We start from the raw sequence: 22602 nt of genomic DNA, 5'->3' as shown, positions 1-22602 counted from the left end.
TTATCCATGTGTGTAACTATTTATGCATTCAAGTTCTGCTGCACACAGCTGTATGATGGAGAAGGGATGACTGACGCTGTGTATACTCAGACTACCTAGCAGTGCAACTCCCAGTTGTGCTTGCACCTAGGTCCTGCAACAGTGAGGGAGGCAAGCTGAGGACAGTGTTACTCTGGAACATATCATGCCGTACTGTGCAATCAGTATAATACAAGGCTAAAATAAAACAGCTAAAATAAAACATCTGAGAAAACCCAAATCAAAACCGACAGCTAACAAACTCAAATGAATGCAGTTTTAACTAACTAGCCAGTCTTTTAAAAATAATTACTTTCCTTATGCTGAGGTAGTTCATATAGCTCCACAAGAACAGCAACTAAGCGCTGCAAGATTCAAGAGAATGTATACAAGTAGAGGTGTCCTAAGAAGAAAACTCAGTTTCTAAGGCCAAATATGGACCAGATTTCTAACAATCCTGAAGTTTAGGTTCAGATAGGCTAACACAGAGATTAACTTGTTGATCGACATCCACCATCTGAACAAAGAACAGGAAGATGAGAAGAGACCTGTACAGGCCATAAAGCTCTGCAGTGAAAAAAATGGGGAAAGGGAAGTTGATTTCCATGTGTTCCATTCATCTCTATTATGCTTCTACCAAACAAGTAAAAACTATTAAGTAGAAGCATTACATTACTGAAGTCACCTAAGGACTAGCTCCCCTATAGAAAGCCTGAGAAAGACTGGATCCAGTATGGTGTGACTTAAACATATGCTGTGATAAGCATTTTTTTATGATCTACAACCCTAATTGCTAGTTGAGAAGATTCACAGATTCACCCAGCAGCCCATCCTGATCTTATAATTAATCCATGTGGAAATTATTTTGAGAGACTACCACTGAAGCACAGATTCAGTGGATTTCCAGTGGTGCTCCACTGCCTGAGCACAATATAAACGTGGAAAAAATCCTCAAGAATGCTTCACTTTTTGAAAATAATCAGATGATTAAGATGTGGGTTGAAGGCTGAATGTGTGATTTTCCCTACCAGTAAGTGGCCATGGACTGAATTCCAACAAAAGTGGCAAAGTTAACTATAAAAGAAAATACCTGTGGGAATTCTGCAAGATAATCAATACGTGTTGTGAGACTTTCGGAGTCTCCTACTGGGGGACGTAGGGAAGAGGAAAAATCCAAACAACCAAAACTGGAAATCCTTATATACTTGCTGAACATTCATGACATTGTAACCTACTAATATGTAATACAGGACAGTAATATATTACTGGTAAACTAGTAGTATATAGTATAGTATATTAACCTATGTAATTCATAGTATAGCTTGTAAATATACACGGGTTTTCTACGATATCATCCAAATCCTAAAAAAGGTATTCGTAAAAGTTCTAAGCAATATGACTCTTACCGTATAAATGCTGCATTTTCCCATAACACTGCTACTGTTATTGGTTTGAAACGACACTATTTTCCCTTTCAGAACCACTTCATATTTTAAATTAAAACTCAGAATGATGAATGTACCTTTTGTGGCATGTCGTAAATGCTATTTAGGGGAGTATTAAAAAATGCAGATAGTTTACCATCAAAATTAGGTCACACATCATGCTGCTGTCATGCCATATATTTCCTTCACTACAATTCCACACAATTTTCTCCCACATCAGTAAGACCTATCTGTGCTATCGCAGTACCCTGAAATGTCCATAGCTGCTGATGCCCAATGCTAAGAGTGTGGTTTTTTTTTTTAGTTAGCTGAGCCAGAATAAGCCCTTCTTGATGGTGTCTCATGTGAGCCAACTTTATTTTACTACTACAGCATAATTAAGTGCTGAACTGATAACATGCAGTAACAATGCCACACAAATGCCTGTGTTAGCAAGCAGTATAATAAGGCTTACCAGTGTGATTGTTTACATATAAAGTACTTGCAGTGGTAGCTCTGCACTATAGAGAACAGATAAGACTGGAAAGTTTCAGAATCCACCTATATAGATGTTTTGAAAAGCTAATTCCATACCCTTCAGTATGTACTCTAAACAGGTTATTTTTTCTTGTATACTTTTTGCTCTCTGATTGAAACAGTTCACAAAGCTGCAATATAAATCAGATTGTAGAAGCATTTGAGAACACATGATGACTGGTGCCCTGCAATATACAAAATAATAATAATAATAAAAAAGATTAAATTATATTAGCCAATTACACAACTACTCCTCATGAAAGCCACATGCTCTGTTCCTTGGAAGCAGTCGAGCTGATCCTAAAACAAGACAAAGGTACAGGGTGAACATGGCAATATCTTAAATTTAAGCATTCTTTATTTTTGAGGATGCTTAGGGCAGTTCTTTTCCTCCCCTTCTCAAACATATCATAATTAGAGCAGACCAAGCAGCTAAGACAGAACTGCAAATCCAAGCTGTATGTGTCGGTCTTGAGATGTACTCATTTAAGTTCTGAGAAAGAAGAATGTCTTTTGAAGAGTTTAGCCGGGGCTAAACCTTTACTGCCCAAGAGGTAGGCAGTTCAGCCTTCAGATACACAAAGAAACAGTATCAGGAACAAGGAACTGTGTTGGTGACTTCAAAAAGATTTTAATGAGTGTCAGAGAATGCTGTTTGCCTGCAATTTGTCACCAAGCTTTCAGAAAATTATTGGTATACCTGTGTTGGTATAGGCAAGTTAACAGTGAGTACGTTCATTTTCTTCTCTAATTTGTATCTATAAAAATATCAGATGTTTAGCTGGAAAAAAAACCAAGATGACAAAAACATGCCTACAAACATCCAGTAGCACACTGATTGAAAGATATTTGGCTGAGATACAGTTAAAAAAAAGAATTATTCCATGGAAGTATCATAGCCTTGGACATTAGCATCATCAAGAACTATAACTAATGTAATTTACAGTCAAGAATCTTGACACCTATCTTGCTTACTGATATATGTTCCTATTCTATTGATTCAACCAACTGTAATTTGTTTTGGAAGATACAAATATACTAAATGATATATTTCAGCAATAATAACCCCCTAAAAAAAGGATTTAGTAAATGACATATTTATGCTTCAATTTTCTTAGTCACAAAACTGGGGTAAATGGAGTATTACTTGCAGCAAGCTTGTATAGACAGGATCCCTGAATCTTCATGGACTCTCTGGAAGAAAAAGTTCAGTAAAACCAGATCAAAGCATATCGCTGGCATCTGATGGGCGAGAGAAGTAACACAGAGAAAGAATCCAGATTTCTCTCTAAGTTACTTTTACTTTCTAAAAGAAGTTTAGTTTCTCAACTCAAAAGCCACTGAGGTATCAGCTGCCTTCTAAAAACCAAACTTTGAGAAGAAAGCTTGCTAAATCTATTTTCACATAAAAGGTCCAAAGGCACCTCTCACTGGGGTCATTGAAATTACACCAAGATGAATTCAAGTCCTGAAATTAACTTGTTCTTGTATGAAAAGGTCTTCTGATAGAACAGTTCGTCTACCATCATAAAATGAGATCAGAGACATTTTATGAATTTCACTGTCAAGATAAAGAGGCTAAATTTTGTAATAAATGAGCATCTGATTCTTCTAACTTGACACTGCTCTATTTATAAGCCACTTTAATATTGCTGTAAGTGGGCTGAAGGCCTGCCCTCCGCTGCCTGGACAGAGCAAAGGTCTCCTGCAGTAAGTGACAAGCTCCCTTTACAGTTGCTGCTCTCATAACCCTCTTGTATGTCATCTGTTCATTTCACTACACACGTCGATAATTATTTAAGAACTGAGAAAGGCAAGAGAGAAAATTCACACAAATATGTGAATAAATAAGACCTGTATGAATATAATCAGTTTGCATGCTGGCATCAATAATAACTATTTTTCTAATTCAAAGCTATGTTCCTGTTAAATGCTTTCCTTTTGCATGTGTGTGTGGTATTCAATTGTATAATGTGGCATGTTCCAACTTTTATCAAATACTGTGATGTTATTAATAAGGGGTGTTACTGACTGTGCATATGGAAATATATTAATTCCAACAACCCGCATGAGAGGTGATTGTCACTATAAAGCCTGAAAGGAAATCTGTACACCAAACATGCCTGATGAAAACATCTTTCTTTGATGCTCAGAAGGTTCTTCTGCCTTCTTTAGTCACTTACATCTCTCATTATGACAGAACAAATTCAAGCACAATACATCTTCAGACTGTTAATATCAGAACAGTACGATAAATCTTTAAATATAAAGCATTCGAGTAGGCAATTCACATAGCCAGTGTGCTACATACAATATTAACAAGAGAGATTAAAAACAGTTAATGCTGTTTCCTAATCTATATTTCATAGGCACAAGCAGATGGTCATAATTGTCATTCTTAAGAAGTCAACGAAGTCTCAAAAAGAGGCTGAAAGGGATCTTGAAATGTCAAGGCAATGGCAACCATACTTCAAACAGTTAAAAGAGAAAAATTATCCTCCTTTGGAGCAGCCTGCCTCCACCTGACTTTTGGCATGGTTTAATTTCTTTAAAAAAATTTTCATTAGCAGCCAGAAATGCCTATTAATAGGATTATCTGAACATGGGATATGAAATACCAAGTCTTACTCAAATCAGAGATTTTACTCATGGCCAGCTCAATTCAAGTTTTCTTGCTTCAGAAATAAGTCATATATAGAGCTTCATGCAGTTTGACCTGCTGAATCACTCAGACAAATGTTTAAAAACCCAAATCAGCTGTGTACAGAAAAACAAAAATGAAAAATCTAGGGATTTCACTCGGATATCGCTTTCCGTCCCTGGCAGTTGGAAAGACTACATGGTAGTGGCATTCTATGTATAGGTGTCATGGTATTTTCCAGGCTGTGTCTAACAGCTTTTCTATTGTGAGAAAACTTGGAGTAATTAATTAAACTAATTTGCTGATAGATAAATGAGTGGATTCCCACAAATCTACTGCTTATCCATCTTCAAGCTTTTCAGCCTAAATAAGTCTCGAAATACTCGCTTAAAAATGACATATTCACAATGATACAAGGTTAGCAGCCCTTTCAGCATCCATATCTGTAGTTTATCGTCCTATTTTGATTAATTTTCACACCACATGGTGACAACCGTCATTATTACGCTACACAGAAAGAGGAGCAGAAGAGAAGTACAGCTGTCCCCAGGACATCTTATGCTTTCCCTGCCCCTCTACTTGACTGAGAGAGATAAACTAATGTCCCTGAAGTAATTTAGTTGCTAGCGATCCTATCCCAAGACTGTTACGTGATTTGAAAATGAGCCTGCTCCTCAGCTTCTCACTTAGGTCTTCTGCTAGAAGTAGAGAAATGCATGACGCACTAAAACATCCATCACATCTTAACCCACAGCTTCAGATAGAATATTTTTACCTCTGTGGTCAAAATATTATCTTTGATTAAAATAATTTATTATTTCAAAGAGTCAGTAATGAAATCTAGGTAACCACAACAGAAATAACTTTCTCAGTTCATTACGTATCATAGCAGATTCTCACGTTACAGTAACTTTACATTTATAACTAGATAAAACAGATAAAGCATTCGCTGCTCTTCTGCATTTAAACCCTTGTGCAAAACAGTCACAGAGCAGGCCGGTCAGGTTCAAGACACATTATAGCTATTCACTTTCATAGTTGGCTCAGCGTATAATAAAATACACCAACTAAACCACAGAGGTTTTAAGAAATGTATAACATGTATTATATAATTTGGAGGAATTATTTTTACTTCTTTTTGGTTTTACCATGCACAAAGCAGTCTCAATTGAAAACAGGTTCTGTGCTCTAGTGCAGCATTAAATAATAATAAATGCAGCTATGTGAAAAATGAAAATGATGACATAAAGGCACCGGACTTCCCAGGGTGCATAAAAAGTGAATGCTAATGAATGAAGCCTTTTGAAAATAGAAAGTCAGGTGCAAACATCAAAGCTAGTTAGCACGTACTTAGCCTATAATCTAACCAGACACTGACCTCAACAGAGTTACAAGGTTTATTTTTATATCCATATGTATGTCTGTATGTTACTCTTAAATTTATATATATTTTGCAAGACCCATGTTTTATTGGGCAAGAAATCATGCATTATGAAAGTAATTTCTTTAACTTTTGTATTCTTACATTTAAATGTAACAGTGGCAAAGCCAGCAAGGAGAATTCTACTTGTCTCTTTCTCTTACATCCCTCCTGTAATGTTGTCAGATGCTTATTAAGCACCAGACCACATTCTAGTCTTGCCATTACCTCCTTGGAAACCTGGAGCATTCCAAGGTTGCCTGCTTCACATTTATGCCAAATCTCATCCCAACCCAGGAATACCCTAACTCAACAAAACAATTTCTGGAGGAGTTCCACAAATAGAGAATGTATAATCAGCTTTTTCCTAATGGCAACAGTGAGAGCAATAATATGATTACTGTGTGGCAAAAATCCTCTACATTAATAGGCATCCTTAGAATTTGTTTTCCAACTGTCACCTAATGATATACCCTGATGGCCAGAGAAATACAATTAGAATGGCTACCTCATTCTCACAGTGCATTAGAGGACATCTAATCATTGAAGTAGAGGAATCCTTCCTTGGTGTATAAACAAGCACAGGAAATCAATGTATTTTTTTGGCAGTAAACTTTACTTCAGAAATAAAGTTTAAATAGGGCTTCATTTTTAGCACAAAAATATGACAGCCCAATTACTTCCACTGCCTACACTTCTACCAGAAGGGTCCTTTATAGATTTTCACTTCTTACTGACTCACTGGTGCTCTTGTTTATACCACAATGAAACATATTTTGTAAGTCCAACAATCAAGGATTTGATTAACGAAGTGCCAAGTAGTATTTTAGTGAAGATTACTCTGCGTTTGTAAAGTTAAAAACAACCCTAGACACAAAAAAGGTATTATATCAAAAAATTACTTTTTATGTGTGGTTGAACATTAATTTGGCAATTCTCCCAATATAATTTTCTGAAATGTACTTTTCAGTTGATAACTTGAAATTCAGACTCAGAGAGTTTGTTGAATTATACCCTGAGGCTAGAAAACATAAGAAAAGCTGCAGTTGCTGCTGGCATGATACAGACTACACTTTCAAGACAAATGTTGGTGGAAAGGCACCCATAAGTAATTAGAAGAACTGGGACAGATATCATTTTAGAGAGACCTTGTTTTGCAAAAAGATTAAAACAAAGGGAAAAAGTGACAGTCTGTTATAATGCTATATTAAAGACCACAAGTGCATCCTTTCATTTTAAAACTGAAAATTTATGCAGTAGTTAGAGAGACATTTAAAGCACACTTCATTGCTTTCATAATGAAATAATTTAAGGAACTTCTGCCCCCAGTTTGCAGAAAATAACATGGAAGGACAAAAATGGTATTAATAAAAAATAAAATTTGGATTTCAAATATGACATCTCCTCCGTTTTCTTATGCATGCCTGCGCTTTCATCCATAACCAAGAGCCATTTACTGAATCTCAAAGCTTTATTTCTCTGCACTGCCATAAGGTCCCACTCAGACTGCCTGCTGCAAAAACCAGTCACACAGAAAGAAACTAATGGTGAGTTTTCTGTACTACCTGGAGACGTTCTCCAGCTCTACCAATATTTAAATAACATATGAAGCATTTGCCATTAAAATCAGAGTTAAAACATCATTCTGTTTTAAGCTGCCGTTGCTCCTTAACAGTGATGAACACAAGAATATAATTTATTAGGCTATTATTTTATTTATTATTTGGAAATACAGACCACATCTGAATGAAATGCCAGCCAAAATGATTCTATGTAGATAGACAGAAAAGCACTTATTTTGATGGCTTAAGTACTATTTTTACTTTCAATAACTGCGACTTGAACATGCAGTATGCTGTTAGATGAGAAATGTATTTCCAAAGTAGGACTTTGGATACAGAAAAAAGTAGAAGATTCTCAATTCTTCTGCTAGGAAGGTTAGTGGTAACTAGAGTTCTGCCTTAGGAAATGGTAGAGAGCTCTGGAGTGACAGAGAGGACATGGGAATTTCAGCTGAGATGAAAGCAAGAGAACTCAAGGGTAACTAGAGCCTGAATTTACCACAAGCACTCTTAATCCAGATACCTGCCATCTCAGAATGCCGAGACGTGCGTTTGGTGTTGGGCAGATGCCAGGAAGACCCTTGTCTATTTTCTGCTGCTTGAAATATGTCAGCCCTTCCTCTAGAGTGGCTGCACAGCAGCTCTCAGTTGTTATTTTGAGAGGCAAATAGACTAGGATATCTACTAAACAAAATTAAAATATCTACCTTTCCAAAAGGGGATGGCAGCAGCCTTCCACTCCCTCTTGAGCTGGATCGGGAGGCAGTTTTACCCACGCTCATTTCTTCTTCACACCTGGCTATCTTCTTTTTCAGTTTCTCTCTTCTTTGCTGGTCAGCAACTTCAGAAAGAGGCAAAATTTGTCAGGTCCAAACGGAAATATTATTCTTTTTTTTTCCTACGTGATTTGAAAACATCATCGAGGTTTCCAATTGCTCAGCAAAGCCAGACTATGGATATACATTCCACTTCCAACACACAGCAGTTATAAAAAATTACCTCTGTTCTTAGAAGTATTAAGAGTATGCTGGTAGTCAAACCTGCATCTTAGCTGAAGCTGTACCTTAGGTTCTCTGAAGTATTCTCATCTCACAACTAATACACTACTGTGCAGGAATTCCAATATCAATATTGCTAACACAGCACTCTGCTTAAAAACTCACAAGTTTGCTCTCAATTTTTTTACAGATAGACCTCCTTTGACTGTAGTCCCATCCCGTATTTCAGCAAAAAAACCATGTTTACTGATAGTAAATTTGACATATAAAAAAATCCATGCTCACACCATGGAATAATAGTGAGTAGTCCACCAACTACAGAAATCCATGGCAAAAGAAGCATGTTCTTGTCAAGAACACAAAAAACCGAAGGCAAACACTGTGAAAGGGCCACAGTCAGATCAGGAGGGGAAATTGCTATCAGTCTACATTGGTCCGCGGTCCGAGACCTTTTGTTCACAGTGTCCATGTAGCACAGAAGGTGAGTTAGGTGTCTATGCCATCAGATAAAGACAGGAGCCCAAAAGATGGGTAGATTTTCTGTGTTTGAGTTTGCTACCAGTCACCTACATCCGATATCTTGCATAACACAGTCCAAAGTTTTTGTGTACTGTGAGAATCCAGGTGCCACAGAAATTCACAAAGTTGAAAAATCCAAACGAGGCTGATGAAAAACATTATCAATTTCATTTCAGAAGAGGGTTTATATAAGCAAGCACGCTTTTGAAGTCTGAATACACAATGAAACCTGTTTTAACTCTTGACATTTCTCATTCACTTAACACAGACCTAAGTGTATGAACGGTTTGTTTGATACAGACAAACAGACAGAAAGGCCTTTATGGATTTCTTCTTCGGTTTCATGATGTATTTATATCATACTCTGGTAGAGCCCAATCTTCACACACACTACTATACTTAACGCATGGAAATGTAAATAACTTTGTGGATTGGTGTGGTACATTCTTCTGGACAGCTGAGAACTACAGCAATCTGAGAACATTTAATCAGCCTTTAAAATACATTCACCTGTGTACATTAACCCTACAGATATGTTAATCTCTAGGAATTATTTAAGTATGTGTATTCATTTCATTAAACATTTTTGTGCCCTTTTAAACTAGAAATGATCCTTTCAGATGCAAACTCCTTCCTCTCATTCCTCAGGGAAATCCCTCTTTCTCTTTCTTTCAATCCTTACAATTGATATGTAAAGTACAAAGTAATTTCTTTTATGGCTGCTGATTTATTCAGCATATTCCATTAGAACCCTTACAATATGAAATTGCTTTTGTTACTGGAAAAACACTAGCTGAAATTAAGATATGCTAAATTCTACAACTCTGAATTAAAAATATACCTTGTAACAGAAGGAAAAAAGATACTGTACCATTAAATACTTAAAACTCAATATTTTTCTCCTACAGTAATTTATTATTATGTGGCTATTCTAAATTACTATTATTTCTAGTTGTGTTTATCTTAAAAGTTGCAGACAAGCACTCAAAGTAGCTACAGGTCAGAAGTTTTATATGTTTGACATACATAATTACGCTGGGCCAACACAGCATCTGTCCTTGTGCGTACATGCACGCAAGCTGTAAAATCTCAAGTCTTGCCTGCTGCTCAGGTAAAATGGTGATGGCTGAAACGAGTGTTGAATAAATAACTAGGGAAACAATGAGTGAACGAGAGCTCAAGAAAGCAAAATGCAAATCACACAGAAGTATGGGTATCTCATTTTGTAATTGCGAGTAGATGCCTGAAACAGAAATTTCCCCAAGTGCTTAGATGGCAAGTGGGTTTGTCTAAGACAAGACAGGCTCAATCATTTTACTGCTTGTTCTACTTGCACACAATGGCTTAACAGGAGTTTCTGGGCAAAGTGCAAAGTAGTGTGAATATTATTGCAAAATTGAGTTCCCGTGTTGCCCTTATTCTGCGCTTTACAGGATAAAGTCAGAGATTTAACATACATGGACAGACTCTGCCTTTACTACTGGCGTTCAAAGCTATAAAAGCCAGCTACTACAAACCTCTTCCAGGACTGTGTGCTATGACTCTTCTCAGCCAAAGCACAGCTTGTGCCGTAAGTAAAGAGAGAAAGACCGGTAGAAGTATGCCAGCTAAGGCTATCTTTGGATGTCAGAATGACCCATTGGGACTACTGTCACTTGCACGGGAAATGTAAAGTCTTTGCCTCGCACCAGTCATAGTGAGCTTAGCTCAGCTAATCCATTAAGTGTGCTCCAAAAGCTATAAAGCCACTCACGCGTACTGAAAGGCAGAGCAGACATATGCAAAACAGAACAGCACAAAATCCCAGCAGTGTACCCATCCTGTTGCCAAATTAGGGAATTTTCAGGCTAGATCAGCTGTAAAAGCTAGGAACTGTGAAACCAGTAAAGCAAGAGATAAAGAAATCCTTTTTGAAAAGAGTTAATGTAGATGTAAACAGCAAGCCAGATGTCAGTTAGGATAGTGCTGAGGCAGTCAGCAAGTAACACAGACAAGGCTACCAGTACAGACACAAGATCATGCATGCTGCCTACCTCCCCTTACTTCACATGTCCTTTCCCCAAGCAGGGGCTGGAGAATCCAGTCTTTCCATTTGACTTTAGCCTGACAGAAAATGGTATCATACAAATGGCCTGAACCTTTGAGGCACTAATTACAATATTCTAGCTAATGGGAGCTGAAGACTCTTAAGGCTGCTATACATAACCACTTGTCCTGCAGCTGTGACTATATTAAACACAGAAAGAATGACACCAGCATTCAGGAAGAAACACGCCATTTTAAAAGGGGGATTTATCTGTTAATTGGAAAGGTTGCTCACTGTTAAGATATCTTCTGCTTCAAAACACAGATAAAGCTTCTTTAGTTTTCAGTGAGGTTAATAAACTAAATTTGACAAGAGTGCCCACGGCATACTGTCATAGACTAGTGGGAATTGAACATCAGCTGCATTTGTTAACAGATACTTAGTAATTTCACTGCAAGTAGCTTTTACTGCACATTGGCTCCAGAAACACGTCACATTTGCAGAGTTATATATGGGAAAAGGTCAAGACAGTAAGTATCTTCTGACAAATAAAAGAGAAAAGAAGATCACTGGGTTTTTTTTCATCTCTTTAAAAGGAAAACAACATGTTTAGGAATAAAAAAAAATACAGTCTATAGATCCAAATAACAAGTCCCTTTTAAAGCCTTATTAGAAATTTTGATATATAATTAATGTCATTAACTACTGTGCTCAAAACCATCACAAAGATTTATAGCAAAGAGAAAATGTACTAGAATATAAACAAAGTAGTGATTTTCTATTATCGGGTAAATTCAGAGTCTGTGAAACTAAATTCCACAAGTTATTGCACCCACCCTATGAATCTGTTCTCTTAATTCTGTTGTCAACGAGAGGAAGTACAAGACAGACCATGAATTCTAGAAGTTAAACTGTAGCATTCTCCACAAAGAGCTACCTATAAAACGCTGATCATTCTGTCACAAGAGTAACACTTTTGCCTAGGCAAACACCCTTTTCACCTAGAGTACATCACACTTCTGAAGCAGAGGTCACATCGTTATACTTCCCTGTTAGAATCCTCCCTCTGTAGGCTTGCTTCTTTCTTCCTTAAGCCTAGGCTGCAGCAGTATTTCTAGACACATGTTTAGAGTTATGAAACAAATGTCATAAACCTGGAAGAAACGAAATAATCATACATACCACACTTCTACGCAGCCTGAAAGCTCTGCGCTTAAGGACAGTATGGCTTGGAATACCAGTGGCTGTCCTTTACTCTGAATTTTCAGACTCTAAATTTAATCATGTCACATCACTGTGCAATTGGCAGTTAACCTTCAAGTTATTTAATTTTTGATGTAAATAATCCATGGCAGACAATGAAACATTGAGTTAGATTTAAATGAATTCAGCTTGCAGAACAACGTATCTCAAAAGAATTGTCCGGCACAGAGCATTTCTCTATCGTGTTTTCATATCAGCTATTTCACAGTAACACACTTCTGGTTATTATTTCCCTTATGAATTCTCTTCAATAAACAATACAAACATCAACCTAATTTCTGCTGAGCTTCAAGTGCCTGCAGTGACCATAATTAAGGTGTTCAGCATACCAGTTGGTGATATTACTTCTGCAAGCAAGCTCTTCCTTCTGTAAGGATTTTTACTATCATCTTCCTAGCTCTACACAAATCCCCAATACACCACAATTTAAGCACCTGGGGTAAGACCTCATAAAATGCAAATTGAATTTTGCCATCAGGTGTGAAGTTCAGGTTTCTCATAAGTCTAAATCTACGTTTCTTAACACAGAAATTTTAATTTTTGTAATTCTAAGAGACGATTCTGCAGTCCTGTTTCACATCCATTATCAGTAGCACTGTTTCATCACATAAAGGAGGAATCACCATAAAAAAGAGGTGACAAAGGATTTATTAAGGGTTTGATACTACAGCCTTACTTGTATCAAACAGAAAGTAATGTTTGTATTGGGGTATATACTTCAGAAGCGTGATACTGCTTGGCAAAGCTACTAATGGCAAGATTTGGCCATTGTTAAAGCTTGGAAATAAAGCCTAACAGCGAGACATGAATCCTTCAGAGGAATTTCAGGAGAGGCTAGAAGCACAGGATTATCCCAAATCCATCCACCTCCTATCCTTGTATGGGGTCCTCATCTGACAGACATCTCATAGTAACTTCTGTCAGCTGTATGAAGAGTACAGCAGCCTGTGCACAGCTTACTACATGGAAACTGAAACACTGCACCAATGCTGAAGAAAACCTCTGAGCCTGCTCAGGTAAACCTCCATTCGTGTACCCTAAAGAGAGGTCCATCTGGCTTCTAGGTGGGCTCGGACAGTGGATTTTGTCTCAGGGTACCACAGGTCAGCCCCCAAGGACAATTTAGACACGTTGTACTGAGCTAATGCTGAGAATAAGTGGAAAGCATAATTTTATTCCTGTTCTCTGGTATGCTATAGCTATTTTGTGATCCTCAGTAATAATGGAAAATGGTATAAAAACAACCCCCCCAGCGGACAGATGGTAAAGCTGGGTAAATTAAATTAAAAATCAGGGTCACATTTTCAATAATAATGATGATTAACTACTGAAACAATTACAAAAGGAAATTGTGCTTCCTTTATTTCTTGACTTCTACAGATCAAGACTGCAGGCCTCTCTTGTTTATATGCTTTATTTACAATATTCAGTATGGCTGTTGAGTTCCATACTAGCACAACTGGATAAAATTTTTGGTCTGCTTAACTCACTACATCAGACTAGATGATCTAATGTCTTTTTGCAACTACAAACTCTGAAAAATGTATCTTTGATATACCGAATACATATTTAAAATTAATTACCTCCCAAAAAAAAGAAAGCAAACCTTTCTGTAGAAGAAACTTTAAAATAACTTCTGCAAAAAGAAAGTAAAATTACTACAGTTACAAGTCCAGGTTCAGAAAGATTTTTTTACACAGTGGGTTTTCCTGCTCTGCAAAAATTCAGGCTTAATAAATATACTAGAACTTATTTCCAAAGACACTCTTGAACTCTGAGAACACACATGTTAGAATTAACTGAGTGTTTGACTTTATAGAGCTTATATTAGTTGCTTGTAACTTTCATTTTCAGAAATGCATATGTAAGGACAAAACTCAACAGAAAAGTTAAGAATCAAAGTTGGGGAGATTTTGTGAAAGCTTTACATATAACAGCAGCAACAACAGAATACATAAAACAGCTTTTCATAGATCTATGCTTTCCATAGCATAAAGCATAGACAGATATAATGTAATATATGTGATCACATGAAAAATTGAAATTCAAGTATAGAATTATATAAGAATATTTATCCATTGATATTTCTACTTGAACCTAACCCCCAAAAAGTAGAAAAACAACGTTATTGATCAGTCTGAATTGTTGTCTCTCCCCATCTCTCAGCATCCCCTCCCTCTCCCCAAAGGTGTTCCAGTTCCATCAGGCTAAAATACATTTCTGGTGGATAACTTCTCAGAATACTTTTTTTCTCCTTCCTCTTTTCTCCCTCCCCCACCCCACCTCGGTATCAGAGAGACCTGGATTCCCACGCAAACTAATCACTGGGTTCAGGCTGTACTATCAATATGCCCTGTGGAAAAACCTCCAAACATATGGGTTGAAAAGTTAGTACTGTTAGAAACCAGGCATGTGTAGCAGCAGCTGTCTTACTTGGCACAGCTTTTGTCAAGTTTTCTGGCACAAATTCCACAACCACAGACTTCTAATGGCCACTGGCATCAATCAACATGCTTGGACTAATTCTGAACATAGAAGTTTCACATTTCAAGAAGTTTCACATTTTAACAACTATTTTAAGTCAATAAGGCTGATCTAATACACAAGATCATGCTCACTGCTAGCCCAGTGGCATGGCAGCTTGCCTACTTTGCTGCCAGCTAAGATACCAGGAAAAGAACAGTGGAAACTAAATCCACTTTAAGGACAGAACACATTCAGTTGGCCAGGGAGAATGCCGACTACAGTATCATGTTTAATTCTTAAACACTAATGACTGATTCATGGCAACAACCCCAAAGGGAAATACTCACCTGCTATTTTAGCAGTATATGAAGCACATTTTCAGGGGATGTTTTTTAACACTATCTGCAGGAATTCTGTTTTGTAACTCTATGCTATTAATATATCTTAGCATTTCAAACTGAATATTTACCCCTCTTCCCAAGTCTCTTTTGAAATAGAGGGGGAACAGAAACCTTATTTGGGATGCAATAAGTAATACAACAAGGAATACAAACAGAAAAAAGTAATAATATGCTTCAGTTGAGGCAATGACATGCACAGAACTACTGGAAAAATAAAGCTGTAAACCCCTTGACTATAGAGATTACTCCAATATTCAGTCATACTGATGTTGCAACTGTGCCTGGACAAATTCTGTGTCCCATCTCCAGCAAGAAAAAAGAAATTGGTTTGAAAATATTCCAAAAATCTTTTTCCCTTACTTTCTTCCTCCGTATATTTTCAATAGTCTTACTGCCTGAGCTGGCAGCCTTGGCTGTCATTTCCACATAATCTGTTTCATAAAAGACAGAGGCAGAAAAACTATTTTCTGGTGAATTGCCAGAGACACTACAAAGTATACCTTGCCCTGAGCTTAACACCTGAACACGTAACACTGTGCTATTATCACAGTGCTTGATGAACAATGCATAGAACAGTAGGAAAAAACCTCCAACCACTCTAATTTTAGGTATGAAATAAATTGAAATAATTTTCAATTTCATTCTAAACATCTGGAGTTTATAAGAATAATGCACATGCTGGACCAGGGATGCCTAAGCAGTCTTAATCTTAAATACCTTGAAGGCAGAGAGACCAATAATGAAGAATATGAAGGCAGACGTGCCTCATGGAATTACCCCTTTGCTAACTCTGCACAAACTTCAGCCTGTGTGGCAGTTTCTTTTCTGTTTATGAAGTGATTTCAGTCAGACGACAAAACATACGAAGAAAGCAGGTCAGAAAAAAATACCAGTTACACGCACACATTTAGTATAGATATTAAGCCTCAAAGATTTTTATTAAGAAAGGATAATCTTAGTATCTGGTACAAATGCATATATGAAAATCCTGGACCTACTGCAGTTGAGACACTTTTGCCATTGACCATCACAAAACAACAGTTTCAACCACGGCATCTAAACCCCTTATATTCCACCATCCAAAAATTGCCTTTTAAAACTGGAATTACCAGGGTAAATACTCTGAAGTTTGGTTCTAATCCTGACAGTGTTTGAATTTGACATCTGGAAAAAACCTTTTAGCTACACAGATATTGCAACATTAGAACAGGTTACTCAGATTGCAGAATCTCCACACCTGGAGGTTTCCAAGACTTAGCTGACTGATCTAGTGTTGGCACAAGTCCTATCTTGAGCAGGAAGCTCAAGGAGGACTAAGTGACCACCAAAGGTCCATTACAACCAACTTTCTATGATTCCATGAAGGCAGGTATGTGACAGAAGTTGAGCTTCCAAAACATCAGGAGACATGACAATGCATACATACTGAGCTGTTGAAGAGAAATCACTAGACAGGAAATGTATGAACCAGTGTCACTCATCTCTATCGGGTAGAAAGACCCTCTTCTGAAATGGTAAACAGAACCAGCAAGCAAGCTATATAACTTCTAGCCTTGTGTCTGGGGCAAGTGATGAACTCCAGTGAAATAAGATGTTGAGCCATTTCTCTTGCTCTTGCAGGGGAAAAAAAAAAGGGAATCTTCTACTGCAAGAAAAATAAGTGTTTGTAGCATTTTATGCAGACAATTTAAGATGAAAATGTAATTGGGAACATTTTTCAGCACTGCAAAATAAAAACACTATGTTGAGGAATATTCTAATAAAAAGATATTGTTCGCATAAGTTTGCTTTATTACTTTGCTTTCTATCTTTCACTCGGCACTCTTGTTTTTATTAGAGAACATGAAGCACCTCACAAAATAAAACCTGGAAACTGGGGCAGAGACATAATGGTGACTTGAGATGCTACTTTTTTGGGAAAAAAATACAACATTATTTATTGCTTTGTTAAACAGATTTTTAAAAACGGCAAATTCATTGTCACTTTAATTGCACAATTCCTCTCGGTGCAAAACATCAAGAAAACAAACTATATTTTAGAACTTAGCTAAATCTAAGGATGAAAACATCTAACCAGACTAGATACTCAGCTCTGGGGGACTGAGAAATAAGTCCAACATTTCTTCCCAATGAATCCTGTGCTACGGGCTAGGATCCTGATCCTTGAGCTAAGAGCTAGCTCATAAAGTGAAGCTGAGCATCAATTTTGGGAATATGATGAATTCCAGCTAAGTAACAATTAGCACTCCTGAGTCTTCGGCTAGAATAACAGTAGGTAAATAGAAGGGGTTTTTTTGTAATCAAAGCTTTATTTTTCTCCCCCTAACTTTAAGTTTTTTTCCTTTGTGAACAGGAAAAATCTTCTAGGGCTGTGTCAGTTGTATGCATGTCCTAATAAAACAAAACACAGCAGCAACTTTTTCCAGCCCAGTTTGAAAACAGGTGAAAGAGCAATTTAGCAAGGATTTAGTGTACCAATTTTATCAAACAGATGGGTAAAAACAAAAGCAGCAATGAGGTGAAATGTTTCTGTCACACCCTGTATAGGAGATTAATGTTCTGTCTGTGACCAGGACAGAGCTACATAGTCAGACACCAGTCTGAGTAAGATGAACTGAAAGAAGAACATATTGCACAAAGCCTTGCTATCTGAAATGGAAATTTCCTCACTACCGAGCACACCTGCTAGTGTCATGACAATTATCTGTTAAGGTTAGGGCACTATCTATCCTTGTCTCCCAAAATAAACTCGTTATTCAGGCAAACTCATTCTGGTGTGAAACACACAGCTCAGAAGCATTTAATCTGTAAAGACAGTAGAGTCTAAAATAAATAGGCATTTGTTGGTGTTGAGAAAGACCCAAGACCTGAAAACATATGGAAGAGTAATTGTTAATTAGGGAATCTAAGAAAGATTTAGCAGATGCAGAAAGAAAAGCTACATGAGGGTTTCACTACACAAACACGTAGATGTACATCATCTTCTTACACCAACCCTGAATTTTCATGCTTGTTTCAAAGCTAATCTTGGTAGAGCTGGAGCATGAGAAGGAAGGCTTTTTTTCAGATGACTGCAGAAGAGGTGATTTGAAATTCGTTCTGTAATCTGCAGACTCTAGATATCCCTGCAATACTGTTGCTGCTTGTGCTACACCTTCTGAAAGTAGGAAAAGGTAAGCCCACATTCAGCATCTTTGATCCTGTGCAGCTTGTTGCTTAATTCAGTCTCACCCCATTACGCAGAGGTACTGAATACATTTCTAATGAAATTGAATCCTTCTGCCAAAAGAATGACTGATTTCCTGCATCAGTTCTAGTTACTCTGATCATTTTACAGGGCAGTATCACTCTGGTTTGACTGGATTTGAGACTAACCACAAAGTATTCTGGCCACAGAAGATTCATCTTTCCATCTTAAAAGAATACTTTTATTTTTTTCCAGTACCTCAGCCATTGTAACTAAATATTGAACTGGAGAAAAAAAACCAAAAGAACTTTCTCTAACTGCATTAGTGAAAAAGACAGACAGGTAACAGAAGTACACCTTCGTTATTTTAACAAACAGCTGCTATTTATTCCCATATTTGATACATTAATTTAGTATCCCATAAATCAATGATTTGAAAGTATTGTTCTTCAGCTAAGACTATGAAGTAAGGCTACAGTACCGATACCTTTAAACAGTGTTAAGAAATTAGACAACTTCCAGAAAAAGTAACTGCAGTTTAATCCAGGCTGTGGGGCTGTGTGCTTGTAACTGGCTCCGTTTTCTGTGAAATGGAAGAAGTTGTTCCAGTCCCGGTCCCCAGGTGCCCACATTCCCACAATTACTCTTAACCTTGCACTAGTAAGCTCTCTTCTTGAAAGTTCAAGCTCACATCATATTAGAAGGAGAGAGAAAATTCTGGAAGCCTCCTCACATGCGCCATTAACTTTGTGGGGTGAAAAGAATCGTAAGCAAAATTAATTGTGATCTTAAGCACAACTAATCACTAACAGACTAGGTCCACCTCACTAGCGTTACATTCACTGAAGATTCTTACAAATACGCGGAGCAGTACATGAAAAGTTGAAGAAACGAGCAGATACGTGAATGCTTTATTAAGGGTTATATTCTGTTGTTACTCTTCTATTCCTCTGGTTCTTTTGTTTTGTTAAGTTAGTTTTACAGAAACTTTTGTAGAATTAATGTATCACAAATACTTACATTTGATGCTGGTCAACCTACTTTTGGGCACTGAACAGTCTACAGCTGCTGAAAATATGAAAAAATAAATGGGAGTGATTAAGTATTTACTTAGTATTTGTGGTAGCTAGAAAAAAGTAGCAATAAAACACCACAGAGCAAAGACTAGTTTAATCAGAACACAGTAATTTTTATCTTTTAAAATCTGCTAGATACTGTGTATTTAAAATATGAGATTGATATTAATACAGTAAGAAAATTTTCAAGATGAAGATGTTAAAGTGAAATATTTATTTGAAGGAAGAATCATCATTTAAATGAAGACTCCTTACGAAAGCTTTCTATACACTTTGTGCTGGTGGCATTTAACTGCAGACCTGAGGATACTGAGTATGTTACACAGCAGAGAGAGGAGAGTATATATGCGAGCGTGGACTCTGTCAGAATCCAAAGCCCCAGTGTACCTCTCTTTAAAGCAGACATTAAGAAAAGGAGGGATGATGAAGAGAATCAGCAGAACCACAGAACCACCTCCAAACCCCTGAAAATATCTAGAAAAAGAGTGTGTAATGTTTTGGGAAGCATTAAAAAAACATTTATCTTCTAACTCATATCCTGCAAAACTTTTATGCATTTAATTTAAATACTGAGGGCATCCTGCCAAGCTCTAGTATTAGTATCTCTAGGACTGGGATCCCCAAGACAAGTTTATGCCATGAAGAACGCAAATAGGCTGTGAATGGTAAATAACGTTAACAACTATCTACGGACTTTTCTTAGCTCTGTGCATGATATTAACTTTTTAAGACAGTATTTCATACTCCTTACATGACTAAAAATAACTTTGGCTGTAATACAGTTTGTTTTCAATTACAGTACTGACAATGGGGTATTGCCTGTTCATACTGGAGTAAATACACATTTCTAAATCTAAAAAATTTTGATCAGGATATCACCATAATTAAGAAACATACAAACATGTGCAAGTTCAATAGGCTTTTAAGTTCCAGATTTTATAATATTTGTCTTTTGATAAATATAAGAACCTTCTAACATTAAAATACGTGAAAAAATCATATACATATTTAGTCCTCAATAATAGAGAGTAGTAACATGATTTTCTCATTTGCAAACAAATGGGACAATTTTCAAAGTCCTTAAAACCTAGTGCCATTGATTGAAATATGAACAAAAGATAATAAAGATCTTTAAATAAGAAAAAAAGAAAAGACACAGTGGTCTGAGTTTAACTGAATGTTCTGCATTCATTCCTAAAATAAATTCTGTATGCTTGCTATTGTGACTATCTCCATGATTTTCAGTTCAACATATTATTTCATAACTCATTATTTCATCGAAAGCAGAATGAAGAAAATACAGCACCTAAAATTAAAGTAGTATCTTTGGTAGTACATAAGGGAAATGTTTTCGTACAAAGTCTTCCATTCCAATAATAAAAAGTATTATTAAGTAGAAGCCATATCTCCTTGCTGTCACCAGTCTGAGTATGAAACAGGAAGAAAACTACACCTCCTACAATCCTATTCATTCCCTCTTGATATGAGCCTATTCTGAAAGGATGAGCTAAATCTGGGGGTAGAAAGTTCATTCACATATGCACATTTTTACCTTTGGCTGAAAGGATTTTGTTATAATGAAACACCATGTGATCTCTGATCAGGTACTGGCTAGTTAGACTTCGGGAGGAGTCAATGCAGAAAGCTGTAAGATTAAAATATATTTAAACATTATGAAGGCAGGCAAAATAATACACAAATTTTAAATAGTTATTAACTCCAATTCAAAGCCACAAACTTCAAATTACTGTGTGCTTAACTTCTTTGCCCAACAGCAGTAATTTTTCTATAGCAGCTACTACCACATGAAATCATCCCATCTCCTCTGTGTTTTCCCCTCACTGAGCCACTAACTCAATAAATAGCTACAAATGTGGCTGAAGTTGGACTATGAAACTTCCATGAAGAATGTGCAAGTCTCCCCAGCGCAGAAACTTCCCGTTCCTCCACCCTATGCTCTTTTGAAAAAAGTGTCTGAGGTGGCAGTATGGCACAGAAACATATACTAGCCCATGGAAACTACTGACTGTAAAGGAATCTGTTTAACCTCAAGGGTTGTTTAAAGCAGTAACCATATCTATATTCCAACTAACATAGATGTGACATCTATATATATTTGGATACCTTGCTGTTTCTAGCTAGCAGTAGTCAAGGCAAAACTCACTCCTCAAAAGTATTCTCAGTAACGTATACTAAATGTAAGTACTATTAAACTTCACCAACTGAGCAAAGGTTTTAATTATAAAATCATTTCAATTAAAAAAAAAATAATCAATGAATTCACACAAAAGGAACCATGTCAACCTTCTGATGAAAGCATGTGTTACTTACCATTACTCTTAGTACTCAAGTGTCCTTTAAATGGACTCGCTGGACCACATCTGGGAATGCCAATGGCTGGGTATTCACTCACTTTAACAAAGTGTCAAACAAAACAAAACCAATGTTAGAAAAAAGAAAATGTATGTTTTGACAGAAAAGATAAAGCAGAGAATCTTTCCACAAAGAACTCACAAACGACTGTAGCAGACTTTTTTCACAGAGAAAAAGAAATCCTATTTAAACCTTATACTATTACTGAAGTTCAACAGTATAGTAAAGTAACTTAATCTAAGCACCAAGATAAATGGTAGTACCTTTGGTAGTTCAGGGGGCTAAACAGCAGCAGAAGCCAATAGATGTCTTCGGTCTGAACTTTACATTGGTCATTAAACTGCACAGAGATATGGCCACACTTTTGTACCTTTGCTAACTTCCCATTTGTTTTAAAGTTTTATTGATTGAATTTTATCATTATGTCAGATGACTAATGTGAAAAATATTTTGTAGGTAGTCAATGATTGTGGTTAGTATTATACTAAAATGCAAGCTTAATAGATTGAAGGAATTATGCTTGTGTGAAAATCATCCTATCAATGAGAACACACTCTATTGTTAATGTAAAAGGAATTTGGTTTGCCATTCAACCTTCTAGCAGTTCAATGGACTGGCAACTCTACAGACAAGCAGAGATGCTGACAAAGCTTAAACAACTAGTTGTTCTGAAAAATGAAGGAATGTGAAT

General features: G+C 36.7%; 1 protein-coding gene across 3 annotated transcripts in view; it reads right to left on the bottom strand.

Moving 5' to 3' along the window:
- SPATA7 (spermatogenesis associated 7) overlaps positions 1-22602 on the bottom strand; it is a 44616-nt gene that overhangs the window by 10304 nt on the left and 11710 nt on the right. Inside the window, exons 2-5 of one of the 3 annotated variants that reach the window (XM_064460526.1) lie at positions 21870-21950; positions 21091-21183; positions 19483-19530; positions 8310-8443 (exon numbers count right to left, since the gene is read on the bottom strand). In XM_064460526.1, the coding sequence (XP_064316596.1) occupies positions 8310-8443; positions 19483-19530; positions 21091-21183; positions 21870-21950 (356 nt within the window). Of the gene's footprint in view, positions 1-8309; positions 8444-11152; positions 11613-19482; positions 19531-21090; positions 21184-21869; positions 21951-22602 lie in introns of those variants that run through there. The other 2 variants (XM_064460527.1, XM_064460528.1) reach the window with 2 other exon arrangements.

This window comes from Phalacrocorax carbo, chromosome 9 (genome assembly GCF_963921805.1).
Source record: "Phalacrocorax carbo chromosome 9, bPhaCar2.1, whole genome shotgun sequence".
Taxonomy (NCBI): Eukaryota; Metazoa; Chordata; class Aves; order Suliformes; family Phalacrocoracidae; genus Phalacrocorax; species Phalacrocorax carbo.
Note: the sequence above shows the minus strand (reverse complement) of the source record. Positions and strands in the feature narration are given on the sequence as shown.